General features: G+C 38.3%; 1 protein-coding gene across 4 annotated transcripts in view; it reads left to right on the top strand.

Annotated features, from left to right (window-relative positions):
• Positions 1-14,008, top strand: part of WDR70 (WD repeat domain 70) — a 310,102-nt gene that overhangs the window by 271,660 nt on the left and 24,434 nt on the right. For all 4 annotated transcript variants that reach the window (XM_049109320.1, XM_049109319.1, XM_025436429.3 and 1 more), the window contains 2 exons: positions 10,504-10,604; positions 12,214-12,293. In XM_049109320.1, the coding sequence (XP_048965277.1) occupies positions 10,504-10,604; positions 12,214-12,293 (181 nt within the window). The remainder of the gene's footprint in view (positions 1-10,503; positions 10,605-12,213; positions 12,294-14,008) is intronic.

Below are 14,008 nucleotides of genomic sequence, written 5' to 3'. Positions count from 1 at the left end.
TCAGATCTTTTTTATTTTTTTTCCTGTGCTTTAGCCTCACATTCTTAAGCTTAGAGCCCACATCCTTTACTCGAGTCCTCATGGAGTTGGAGAACAGCTGGTCAACATCCTCTGTTTCCTCTATTATAAAGTTTCTGTTCAGTCTTCTCTTGTCTAAGAGAACCAAATTTAGTTGTTGTTGTTGTTGTTTTAACATTTCCTTGTGGATAATATTTTCTCAACATTTCTGTTCTCTTTGATACTCTCTTTTCAGCTATTCTCTTCTTTGAAATAATGCTTGCTGTAGGAATTCATTAAAAACCTATAATGAGATATTGTTCCTGTAATTATCTATTTGATAATCTATTTGAAATGATCTCGTCTTAAGAGTTGCATTGACTCGAAGGGCCAGTCACATGCTGCTCTAGGATTCATAAATCATTGAAAGCAAAAAATGAGAACCAAAAGGAGGACTTGTACAGTTTAATAGTTCACTTATTTTCTAGTGGCATTTAACCCTGTATCATGCTGTATTAAAAGGCATCTGCTACTTATTGGTGTTAGCAGTTTCAAAGAAATGTTCTCCGTTTACCATTTTGCTTCCATTTCTGGACCCGCAGAGTCACTATTACTCTTCGGATTAAATATAAACCTTTTTTTCCTTCTCTACACTCTTGTGTTTGGTGTTTTTTTTAATTGATATTTAAATTTATTTATATTTCATTGTATAGATATGATTGCCATGAATGGCAAAGCTGGATGAAGAATTAGCCACTAGATAATACAACCCAGAAGGAAAAAACATACTTGACTCCTTTATAAAATATCAGAAAAAGAGAACTTGACCTTGTAGTTGCTTGAAGGTGTTCACAATGGCACACTATTCTTTATACAAGTGAAAACATACAATGCAGTAATGACTAGTGCTCTGTTGTCTAACCCCAGCGCCGTGTTACGTCTGTCTAACTGATAGCAGACCAGTGAAGGACTTTATGTCTTGTAGGATATTCTGTGACAGTTTTTCCTCTTCCAACCTGAATTTGATAAACGATCTTTGGTAACAAGTTTTCCAGCTGTTCTATAGGAACTCTGGCCAGACTTTCACAATTATATATAGTGTGGAGAAGAAAGAAGTCTATAATTAACACATATCCCAAGGTATTGTTTTTTTTTTTTCCTCTCTCTTTTGGAGTGATAGATAATGCTTTGTCATATATGAGGTGGAGGGTTGTGAGACCCCCCCAAAGGGCTAAGTAAAAGAGTATGATTTGTAAAACATCTTTACCTATACTGTATTAAGATAAATGGTGCTTTATAGTTAATTTTTGGAGATTCACCTTTTCCAGTCTGGTTTGATGTGGTTTTATATAGTTGATGATTTCTAAGATCTAATTATGTCTATTTCTTATCTTATCATTAGAGACTTAATAGCTTTATCCACTTATGTTTTATTTAGAAAAACAGAAGATTTATGGTTATTATCTTTATGTCCATTTCTATCATTTTTAAAAATTTAAGTCCAGTGTAGTTAACATACAATGTTATATTAGTTTCAGGTGTACAATATAGTGACTCAGCAATTCTTTACGTGATTCAGTATTCATCATCATAAATTTACTCTTAATCTCCTTTATTTATTTCACCCCTCCTCCAACCCACTACCCCACAGGTAACCATCAGTTCTCTATAGTTAAGAATCTGTTTTTTTGGTTGTTTCTTTTTTTCTTTACTTCTTTGTTTTGTTCCTTAAATTTCACATATGAGCGAGTTCGTGGTATGTGCCTTGTCTGACTGACTTAGCATGTTTTCACTTAGCACCTCTAGATACATCTATATTGTTGCAAATGGCATGATTTTATTATTTTTTATGTCTGAGTAATATTCCAGTGTGTGTGTGTGTGTGTGTGTGTGTGTGTGTGTGTGTGTAATTACTGGATGATATGGCATTTCTATTTTTAATTTTTTGAGGAACCTCCATATTATTTTCCACAGTGCCTGTAACAATTTGCATTCCCACCAGCAGTGTACAAGGGTGTGTTTTTCTCCACATCCTATCAACACTTTTTTCTTGTTTGATTTTAGTCATTCTGAAAGGTATGAGATGATATCTCATTGTGGTTTTAATTTTCATTTCCCTGATGATAAGTGATGTTGAACATCTTTTCATGTGTCTATTGGCCATCTCTATGTCTTCTTTTGAAAAATGTCTATTCTAGTCTTCTTGCCCATTCTTTATTCAGATTGTTTGGTTTTTGGGTGTTGAGTTATATAAGTACTTTATATATTTTGGATACTAACTCTTTATCCAGTACATCATTGCCAGATATCTTCATTCATTCATTCAGTAGGTTTTTTAGTTTTGTTGATAGTTTCCTTTGCTGTTCAGAAACTTTTTATTTTGATACAGTTCTTATAGTTTCTTTTTGTTTTTGTTTCCCTTGCCTCAGGACACCTATCTAGAAAAATGTTGCTTTGGCCAATGTCAGAGAAATTACTGCTTGTGTTTTCTTCTAGGATTTTTATGGTTTCAGGTCTTAAATTTAGGTCTTTAATCCATTTGGAGTTTATTTTTTTGTGTATGGTGTGAGAATTCCAGATTTTTTTTTTTTTTTTTTTTTTTTTTTTTGGCATGTGGCTAGTTTTCCCAACACCATTTGTTGAAGAAACTGTCTTTTTCCCATTGCATATTCTTGGCTCCTTTGTTGAAGATTGTTTGACCATATAATTGTGGGTTTACTCCTGCTCTCTCTATCTTGTTCTATTAATCTGTTTACTTTTGGGCCAGTACCATACTGTTTTGATTAGTGCAGGTTGGTGGTATATCTTGATATCTGGGATTATGATGCCCACATTTGTGTTCTTTTTCAGGATTGCTTTGACTATTTGGGGTCTTTTGTGGTTCTATACAAGTTTTTTTTTTCCATGCAAATTTTAAGATTACTTGTTCTAGTTCTGTGAAGAATACTGTTGGTATTTTGATAGGGATTGCATTAAATCTATAGATTGCATTGGGTAATGTGGACTTTTAACAATGTTTGTTCTTCCAATCCATGAGTATGAAATATCTTTCCATTTGTTTATGTCATCTTCAATTTCTTCAATATTTTATAGTTTTCAAAGTAAAGATCTTTCAATTTTTTGGTTAAGTTTATTTCTAGGTATCTTAATATTTTTGGTACACTTATAAATGGGGTTGTTTTCTTAATTTCTCTTTCTGCCGCTTTATTATTAGTGTATAGGAATGCAGTGGGTTTCTGTGTATTGATTTTCTTTCCTGTGACCTTACTGAATTTATTTATTAGTTCTACTAGTTTTTTGGTTGAGTCTTTAGGATTTTCTTCTATATACAGTATAATGTGATCTGCAAATAGTGAAAGTTTTACTTCTTCCTTACCAGTGTGGATGCCTTTTATTTCTTTTTCTTGTTTGATTGCTGTAACCAGGACTTCCAGTACTATGTTGAATAAAAGTGGTGATAGTGGACATCTTTGTCTTGTTCTTAATCTCGGGGGAAAAGCTCTTACCTTTTCACCATTGAATATGATGTTAGCTGTGGGTTTTTTCATATATGGCCTTGGCCATCTTTAATTTGATGAATGAAGAATGGTAAAGAGGACTAGGTCTGTCTGTGTAGATTAGATTGAGAGACATGGCCTTAGGTAGTGTCTCTCAAGCTTTTTCTCAACCTGGTGCCCATAATGATAATGTGTGATACAAACAGATAAAAGTATTCTTTGCCATAACTGATTTGCCTAAGGCTCCAGTGCCCTAAACCCATTGAAAGCTTGAGGTGATCTCAGGCCTGAGGAACCGCCTGTCTTGGCACATTGGCAACCTATCCTGTGCCTACCAGTGGGAAGCTCTGCTAGAATTTTGGGAGTATGCCTGCAGTAAGTGCTGCTTCTATGTGGACCACTGTGATATGGAGCCTCTGGGATATTTGCTTTGTAGGATCCACCACCAGTGTCACTCATCCTGTGGACTCCAGCTTCCAGCCGCCTGTTTTGTTTCTTGCTCCCAGACTGTTGTTACTAAGAATAATTACCAGATTTTCTTCAGTCATTATTTGTGCTTTCTTTGCCTTTGTAAATTCTTCTCAAATAAGTGGATTGGAGTGAACTAACATTTAGTGTTTTGAATTAGATGAAGAAAATTGTATTTAATTTTCTTACCCAAGAGACCTTCCATTTTCTCTGAGAACTTTTTCTTGTGATGAAATTCTTTAGGCATTTTTATTATCAGATACAGATGTGATTCATTTAGTGCCAAGGACAACTACCAGGTTTCAGATTTTTGCAGCTTTAGCAATTACCTTAATTTTAGAGCATAGGCTGTAAATGAAAAGATTTTAATAAATGAATTTTCCATGGCTTTGAAGGGAATTAATTTGATAATAAGGTGCTAGTTTTTAAAAGTCATGATATGTACATCTGTATCAAATATTTATGGCAGGGATAGAGCAGCACTATTTCCTTGTTTGGTTTTTCTGCAGCAAACCCTACATTTATAAAAATGGTATGATGTTTTTTCTTTTTACCGTTGAGGTGCTATTTGGTTTATCAGAAAATTATTTGGGGCAGGAAAGGGGGAAGATTGAGAAGATTTCCAGCAAAGAGTGCTAGTTGCTACATGTCCAGCCTATGGTAGGACTTCTGTAGAGTTGGAGGAGGTGTGGAGGAGGAAGAAAAGATAGGTGTGTAATTAGAAAGAAGAGCAGAGAAAATGTCTGTCTTTAATCTTTTCCATTTGAGGGATGTCTCCATGGAGATCAGGTGGGTGTTGAGGAGTTTTATTTATTGGAGGCTGAGGCTTATTCCTCAGGTTTGCTTCTTGAACTTTAGAGGGATGAAGCCAAGCCCCATGGCCCATGCATGCTGCAGAATAACCCAAATTTGGAAAAATCAGGGCGTTGGCAGAACAGGACAAATAGCCTAGAAAGGTAAAAAGAATTCTCATCTTAGTCTTCTACCTCTCTGGTTCAGTATTTTAATGTACAAAGCAGTTTTTCTTTCTGTGAAATAAAACTTGGGCTTGTGAAACTTTGAAGAAAGTTCTTTCTCCAGTATTTTTCCATTTTCATTTGCCTTCCTTTTATTTATTTTGGACTCATATCTTGATCTATGATCTTAGCCTTGAGAATTAGCACACATACAGCCATTCAGATGCATTGGATATTCCTGAGGATGTCCATGACTATGAGGCTGCTGCTCTACAGGTCTGCAAAACTGTGACAGTCTCCTTCACAGACAGGTGTAGGGCTCCTTATTTGAAAATTCCGAAAAGTACTTGTTCTCCCAAGGAACCACTAGGTAGCTTATCCATTCTGGTACTCTGTGACAAAAACCAAACATGAAAAAACCAGATGGAGTTTGGTTTACAGTGTGGGTCAGCAGCTGGGAAGGATCAGGAAATGGTGTTTCATCATAATCATGTTTAAGATATAAAATTATGAAGGATGTTAGGCTTCTTTTAGCATGTAAAGTAGAGTAAGGGTGGTGTTTGGATATGTACATTACAGATGCCTAAGATATTATGCAGGCATTGATTTCTTTTATAGTAACATTTATGACCTGGGTAGTAGTGGGCCTTTTCCTTTATGATTTTAGTTATACCATCTGCCTTTTAATATAAACTTGCTAAGATTTCTACTTCTGGCTTAGGTGGGTTTGGAAATGATTTCAGATCTCCCACATTCCTTCCTCCCCATCTTCTAAAATAGGACTTTGCATAATTAAGTAGTATCAGAGGATAAGATTGGAGGTGGGAAAACCTCCCCACTGATCCCAGCTCCTCTCTGTACAAATTGTATGGCCTTGGGAAGGTTACCCACCCTCCTACAAACCCCAGTTTCTTGTTCTTGTGAAATGAGAATAACATTACTAATTTTGTAGTATTGTTGCAAGAATTCAATTACTTTAAATAATATAAAATTCCAGATATCTAGTAGTGCCCTTCCCGCCATGTCCTAAAATATAAATTCATTTCTCTCATTGGTTTCCTTCTCCTCCCTTTTTTTGCTTCCATGATTTCACTTAAAGTAAACCAGAAAAACCACAGAAATAAATTATTTGGATTTTTTTGTGGCCTTTTTACTTTTGCTAAGGAGTAATTCCAAAATTCCTGTTTTAGAATATTGACACTGCTGTTTGTACACAGTGCTCTCTTCTTCCCCAGCCCATACCCCTGTTTTTCCCTTTGGTCTCTGCAGAGAATAAAGATCTCTGTTTACATTAAAGTCTTGTAATTCCTTCTTGTCATCTTGCTTATGATCTATAGCCCCATTACCATCTCTATATGGTTGCTGCTAGAGCTAAGTACCTTTGGGGCAGATTGTGGTTACTCTGCACTACCAAATTATAATGCTAAAATGAAGGTAGGCTTTGGTTTACAAGGCTACACCTAATTTTATGGTAAAATGGAGTTCAGGGATGCCTGGGTGGCTCAGCGGTTGAGCATGTCTGCCTTTGGCTCAGGACATGATCCCGCGGTTCCATCCAAGGATCGAGTCCCACATCCGGCTCCCCACGGGGAGCCTGCTTCTCCCTCTGCCTATGTCTCTGCCTCTTTCTGTGTCTCTCATGAATAAATAAATAAAATCTTAAAAATAAAATAGAGTTCAGCTTAGGTAGAACTAGGGGAAGCCATTAGTGGACCCACACTGTTTTGGTAAGATGAAGTAGATGAGTGTAAGAATAAAAAGCTTTATCAATTTAATGGAACAAATCAGTATATTAAAATATGCAAACTATTTTCAGAATCTAGTCCTTCACATTGTAGTGGTCTTCTGCCATTTGAATCTCATGATACAGTGTGAAGGCTTTCTCTTAGATCTTTATAGCTCTTGTGTCATTTTCTTCTCTGGTCTTTCCATTCAGACATGCTTGGGACCCTCCATTTGCTGCATTGCTCAGGAAATCTGTAGGTCCAACTATGTCAACCCTCAGCCACAGAAGCACCTCCTCAAGAAGAGAGTATGAAGGAAGGGTTGAGTGAATAGTTGATGGAGTAAATGCACTCTTTCTAAGTAGTTATAGCTCATATGTCTTCTGATAGTTCCCTGGGTTTCTAGCAGGCACGTGTCCCATTGTTGTTAAGTAAAGCCCGGTATGTATGTTTGACAAGTTAGCAGCATGGCAGCTCTGCTTGCTCCCCAGCCCTGCCGCTGTCTCAGGGATTGTTTGGTTTGGCAGTTGGCCAGCTCTCTGCTATAAGATGCATTTCCTTGACAGGACAAAGTGCGGAGCCGCATTAGCTGCAAAGTTTACAAAGGTTAGCTAAACACACACAATAAATATTAATAAACAAAAAAGGCCCACCCACCTTTGACTTTGAATTCTGTTTCTTCATTCCGTGTCTTGGAATCCCTGTAGTATTTGATTAATAACCAGTCTTAGGGTAATTGAGCCTTAAGTATCCTTTGCCTAAGTTAGACTGCTCACAGAGCCCTCATTGGCTGCTTTGGTGACTCATTGCCACAGTAGATGGAGCTCTGGGATGACTGTTTAGTTCAAGGGGTCTTATTTGCATTCTCCTTGCTTCCATGTGGAAAGGCGGGTAGATGTGCTTCTCCATGAGCATTTATGCTGACCAGCCATGTGTGTGCCTAACAGCTCTGGAGGGCAAAGGATGTGAACAGGAATAGAGAGAGGTACAGTGCCCTGAGCTTGGACTCCCTAGAAAGTAATCAGACCTTGGTCTGTTGGCCTGGGCAGTTGCCTCTCTAACATTTACACCCTTAGCGTAGAGGGAGAGAGTAACAGTAACCTGCTGCCCCTGGAAACTGCCTATTTGGCTGGGTGTCTTGGAATTTACCAGGCCTACATTGTGGATCCTTTCCAATTCTGCACCCTGCTTGCTTGAAAACATATTTGAGAACCAGTAATCTTAGACTGCTTAGACAGACCTCTAGAGAACCAAGGAAGAGAAATAACTTTAATAGTATGTCCTTGAGATTGTCCTGGGGCCATTTGTGGATGGCTGGGATTTCTGAAGGCTCTTGAAAGCCCATCTTACCATTGTCTCTCGCTCTCTGGTTTATGCACATCCATCTTTCTCAGACCACATTAGGAAGGAATGAACCCTACTTTGTTTGTAGGATACTTGAGTTTGATAATGATCTAGAGAAATAAAATTATTCCCCATAGATAGTAATGATTTTAACTTGAAAATTATCTCTGACTCCACTTAGCCAAGCAATCCATTTAGGCTAGGGTGAACTCTAACTTTTAGCTCATTCCATTCACAAACATTGATTGAATACCACACACTAATCTAGGCATTTGGGATATAGTACCACCCCAAAGACACCAAGATCTCTGCCTATGTGGAAAATATGTTCATGTTGGGGAAGCAGATAATAAGCATAATTAACAATAAATTATATATTATGTTAAAAGGTGATACATGCTTTGGAAAAATGAAAAAAGCGGAGTAAGGTAACTTGTGGGGTACAGTTTTAAATGGGGCACTCGGCGTGATGACGTATAACCATTGACTTGAAGGAACTGAGTATTGTCTTGGATGAACTTATTCTAGGTAGGGTTTATGAAGTTACATTTGTGACTCTTCTCATGTTTCCATATACCTGGCTGTGACCATTTGGAGATTTCCAGGGGTCAAGGCATGGTTCTCAAATGAATCTCAGTAACGAAGCGCCTATAAGTCAGGCTGTGCTTTGTAGATCATCAACTGTTGATAAACTTAATTCCATCTTACCAACCAAGCACAGTTTTATAAAATAAAATGTGTCTTTTATATTCATGTATTATGAAGTAGATTTCACAAGCATATATACAAAATGGCAATCCTCCCCCAAAAGCCAAACTGTATATGATATACTATTTTCAAGGACTTTTGTTAATATTCACTCACTATTATATGTTTTATCATCTTTTAGCTAGTGGACACTAGGTAGCAGGCATCATAGATTTAGGAAAAATTGTGGAAAGAAAACCTAAAATTGTAAAAATCCTGCCCTTTTAACTTAATTTTACACCCTAACCCCAGCGACTGGGAAAACATAGCTACTCTGATTTTATTTTCTCAGTAGAACATCTCAGCTGTCTTCAGTGGTGCAGAACTTAAGAATGACTCTTGTAGAGTATTGTCAGACAAGAATTAGAAGTCCTGCAGACTCTTATATTTCCTCTTGAGCTCCTCGTGAATGTCAGAGAAGAATTTGCAGCCATATAACTATATACATACTTTTTGCCAGTCAGGTAGGAGCCAGAATTTCTATCAAAGGGGATTGAGGAGATCTACAGATATTTTGTCTTAACAAAAGAATGGGCTGATTAGGGAGAAGAAACCAGAGAAATTTAGCCTGAGATAAATTTGGGAGGCAGAAGTTTCATGATTTTCATTTTACTATTAGAACTGAAAATAGTGGGACGCCTTGGTGGCTCAGCGGTTGAGCGTGTCTGCCTTTGGCTTAGGGCATGATCCCGGAGTTCCGGGATTGAGTCCCGCATCAGGCTCCCTGCAAGGAGCCTGCTTCTCCCTCTGCCTATGTCTCTGCCTTCTCTCTGTGTCTCTCATGAATAAATAAATGAAATTAAAAAAAAAAACTGAAAATAGCGGTAGTTAATTGTACCCTTTTATCCTTAGTTCCTGTATGTTGCTTGGCACATGATGGTTCTTAATAAATCTTGAATTGATGTTTCCACTCATTACTTGTTCTATCAGAGCGAGATCTGCAGCACCTAGCACATGGTGTCTCTGTGTACCAATTTTAGCTTCCATCTTTCTCCCCCTTCATTCCATCCCTGCTGAACCTCCCACCTCAGCCCTCTTACTGCAGACAAAAATTAAAAACAGGTTGTAGTTCTCACTGAGAACTCATTCTTTTTGACCCCAGAGCACCACTTATTTTCCTTACCAGTAATGAATTCAAAGGATCATAACTTCCAGTGAACCTTCTCCTAAATAGTTTTTCATTCAGGTTAATGTCAAGTTTTTGTATGCTGTATCTCTGTTTTACTTCTGCTATTGTCCTGCTGGTTTATCTCATAGATAGGGAGATATTATTCAATGCCTGCAAATATGTGTTGTTCCTGAAAAAGCTTTATGAGATTTGGATCTTTGTGAACTAAAAACAATAACCACCTGGCTTCAGTCTCCTGTCCAGAGGGACATATTGTGTGTATGAAACACTGAGATCTAAATCTGCTTCAGTGGTAAGCAGAACTGAGTTATGCGGGTTTAGCATTCCAAGATGCCAGCCTCACATGGCAATGGAGCTGGGGAAGCCTAACTTTGTGGTTGCTAGGTTGTCAGGAAAAGGGAGGAGCAGTGTCAGGAAGCAACATCTTTTTCAATTTTAAAGAGTATCACACATATAATAAGTGATGGAATAGAACTTAACCTCAGGGACACAACCTTGTGGTTTAGAGGAAAATGTCTTACAAATTACAGGTAGCTGTCAAGATGATACTTAGTGTAGTAAATTAGCCATCAAAGAACCAGCAGGATTTTTCCAATTTTTATCTGGCTTCTTAAATTGATTACCATGCCTTTCTTTTTCAGAGTGTAGTCCGCTGCCTGTGGCATCCAAAGCTGAACCAAATCATGGTAGGAACTGGAAATGGATTGGCTAAAGTCTATTATGACCCCAACAAGAGCCAGAGGTATTTCATAAGTATTGCCTGTTTTAGATGGATGACAACAACTGGGGGGAAGGGCTTCTTTTCCCACTCTGCTTTTATTTATTTCCCCCTTTGATGGAGATCCACTCTTTTAGAAAATGCAGCTGGCACAGAGTAAAGCCTCAAACTCCTGGTATTGTACTTTTAAGAGGATTTGGATATTGCCCTTGATCCATACAGAATTCAAAGTGAAAGTTTCCTGGGGATTTGCAGTTCTTTAGCTGAGATGTTGAGTGCAAAGGGGAAAAAAGTCTTGCCCACTTTGCATACCACCCTGGACATGGCATTAGCAGTGATACATGTAAGGGATTAACAAAGTAGAAGACTAACAACAGGAAATGGAAATAGCTGGTCTGTTTTGTTCCCTTTCTGTTTGGGCTTTTATCAGGTAGTGGCTTGGATTTTTGGGGTGCTTCTCTGCCAGCAGAAGGGGATAGCACAACTTATTTCCTCTCCGACCCCATGCCCACCCCAAATGCTAGACTTTAACATACCAATGTGTTTCAAAAATCTGAAAACTTCACTGGAGGCTCAATTAGTTCCTCAATTATTTTCATTTTCTCTGGACACAAAGGTGAACATTTGTCACCACCCCAAAAAAGGATAATTTTGTTTCTCTTTTTAGATACAGTACTTGACTAGCTCTTCCTTTAGAGTAAACCTTGGTTAGCTAATATTAAAATTCACATGCTAAATTCATTGGGACCCCCCATAAACCCATTTTGAGGTCCCACATCCTTTTTGAGGAAAGGAAACTCATCCTCTCAATGAATATTCATTGCTATAATTTGGATCTGAATAGAAGCAGACAGTGCTGTTTTCCCTTGGAACTTTGTGGACTAATGTTTTAATCCTTGCCCTATAAAATAAAATTTTTGCTGTTTAAGAACAAATAGGATTTTGTTTGTTTTTTAATAAAGAAATTGAAAATGTAATTAGAATGAGAGAGTCTGTTTCGTTTGAGAAAACGATGAGTCGCATTTGATAGCACCGGTTTGGAATCTTTAAGAAATTTTTGTATTTGTATTTGCTCCTCCTGAGAGGGATAGCTAATTATTGCTAAGGAGAAGTGAAATGTTCTAATCAAACTTTTGGTTAATCCCACACATTCTTGGGCAGTTGCCCCGTGGCAGCACTGCCAAGCCGACTCAGTTCCAGACACTTGTACTCTTATATTTGAGATGTGGACAAATGCCAGTTGGGGTGTAGACCACCCAGGTTGCTTTCATCTGAGACATAAACTAAAATTTGAACCCTGTGACCTTCAGGGTAAAAAGGTTGGTTAATTTTGTTTGTATCTCTCTGAGATCTTAAATTTTAAGCTATTTCTATAAATTTCTCAAACTAATGTTCTGTTGCCCGTTACCCCTCCAATCCTTTTACTCAGTAGTAACCACTGACTGACAGACTTACTTTCCCATAAATTTAATCTCTTATCACCAAGGCCCCATCTGTTGCTATCCCTTAGAAAGTCAAGGACTTGGCAAGATGGTGTGCACAGAGTGTGTTCCTGAAAGTATCTAATGCTTTTGACATGACTTTCTGTTTATAAGACCAAGTAAAGAAAATACTGTGCTTTTATCTGCCCCAGGGGAGCAAAATTATGTGTGGTTAAAACCCAGCGGAAGGCGAAACAAGCTGAGACTCTAACCCAGGACTACATCATCACCCGTAAGTTGTTAGCATGATCTCTCCATCATCTCTCTCCCTTCTACTATAGTGTGGTGTTGATCTCATGGCTTTAGAGACAGAAAAAGTCTTCAGAGTCCAGGCGTATATTACACAATACCATGTAGACAGGACTGTGAGTCATGTAACAGCCAATAGCTTTAGCTTCTGTAACTCATCACAGAGACAGGGTAATTTCATGTAACTTTCAACCCAAAAGGGAAAAGCCTATTTGAGCTTAATGCATTACTCCATAGCAGCCTTTTAAAGAATAACAATCTGTTCTAAGAATAAACAAGAAAGAGTGCTGGTCTTGGAATCAGGAGACCTGGATTTGTCCAGTTCTACCAATGACTTGCAGTGTGATGTTGAACAACTGAACTTTATCAAGAGAGTGAGGAGACTAGGTGAAGGGTCTCCTTCAGTTCCCTCCAAGACTGTGACAGTAGTTCCAAAGACATTTGGACATAAAATGAACTACCTGGGGTACCAGAAATATTACCAGAATAAGCAGCTTCTCTCAGGTTTGTCACACAACCTTGTTTTAACCTGGCAGATTTGTGTTTCCCAGAGCCAGAGCCTCAGACCTGTCACAGGTAGAAGCTAAGAAGGACATCTTGGATGCAGTAGCAGTTGTGATGAGCAGATACCCTGTGGACTTTACCAAGGTCTCAGTCTAAAGCCCAGGGGGCGCTATACTGCTGGGATTTTGTCCCTGGTGGTGGGTCTCCTGTAAGACCTAGTCCCTTGGAGCTTATGATCAGTAAGGAGATCCCATGACACTTTTTGCAAGAGCAGAAGTGTTAAAAGTCAGTGTCACAACCAGTCTAGCTCATGTAATTACATGCGGCCTACTTAAATTCCTCCAGTCGTTTGAAGTGAAAAGCTATTTTTCCCCCTCCTAAAAATACTGTTGTGTCGTGTTGCCCAACAGAATGACGGGTGGCTGTGTTTCACAGCTCCCCTGACTCAAGGCAGGCAGGTTTTACTGGTGAGTGAGATGGTCCTAGCCCAGCTGGTGCTCGGGGATGGAGGATACTGGAAGAGTTTCTGAGGTATTTTAGACGTTTCTGTCATTCATATTATAAATTCCTTTTGAACCCCTATTAATCCATTACCTTCTTTACCCCACTCCCCTGGAAAAAAAGTTTTATCTTTTAAAGGAGATTTTACTCAGCATGTAAGGATCCAAAGAAATTATTCTGATATATTTTTTTTGGTAAAGAAAAAGATCATTATTTAATTTTTTTCCTCAAAAACCCTCTCGCTTTCCTGTGGAACATCACTATTTCCCTTTTACATTCATATATTCTTTTAAATTATAAAATTTATTTCTGACATTGAGTGAACAACTAATAGCAATTGGACAAGTACTACTTTGATTCTTATTCTTTTGTCCCCCGTATAGAAGTAGGGAAAAGTCTCCATCAAGTCACTGTGCCAGGAGATTCAGGCACCCCTGTGCACTCAGGGCAACCTTTATCCCAGTTTCAGTGGGATAAGTGTTCCTCCCTTCCGGTTACTCAGTGTTGTCAACTCCTCCTGAGAGGTGGTCACATTTCAGAAACGTGTGAAGTGATTCCAGTGTTTGTGAGGCGTCCGAGGAGACTTCAGGGCTGACAGGCAAGCTGTTGGCATCATTCACATTTCGGTCCTGTAAGAAAAAATAAGGAGCAGTCCCATTAAATGTTTCATTTCAAAACCACAGAAATTAAGTT

The sequence above is a fragment of the Canis lupus genome, chromosome 4 (assembly GCF_003254725.2).
Source record: "Canis lupus dingo isolate Sandy chromosome 4, ASM325472v2, whole genome shotgun sequence".
Lineage (NCBI taxonomy): Eukaryota > Metazoa > Chordata > Mammalia > Carnivora > Canidae > Canis > Canis lupus.
This window is presented reverse-complemented; position numbering and strand designations above follow the sequence as displayed.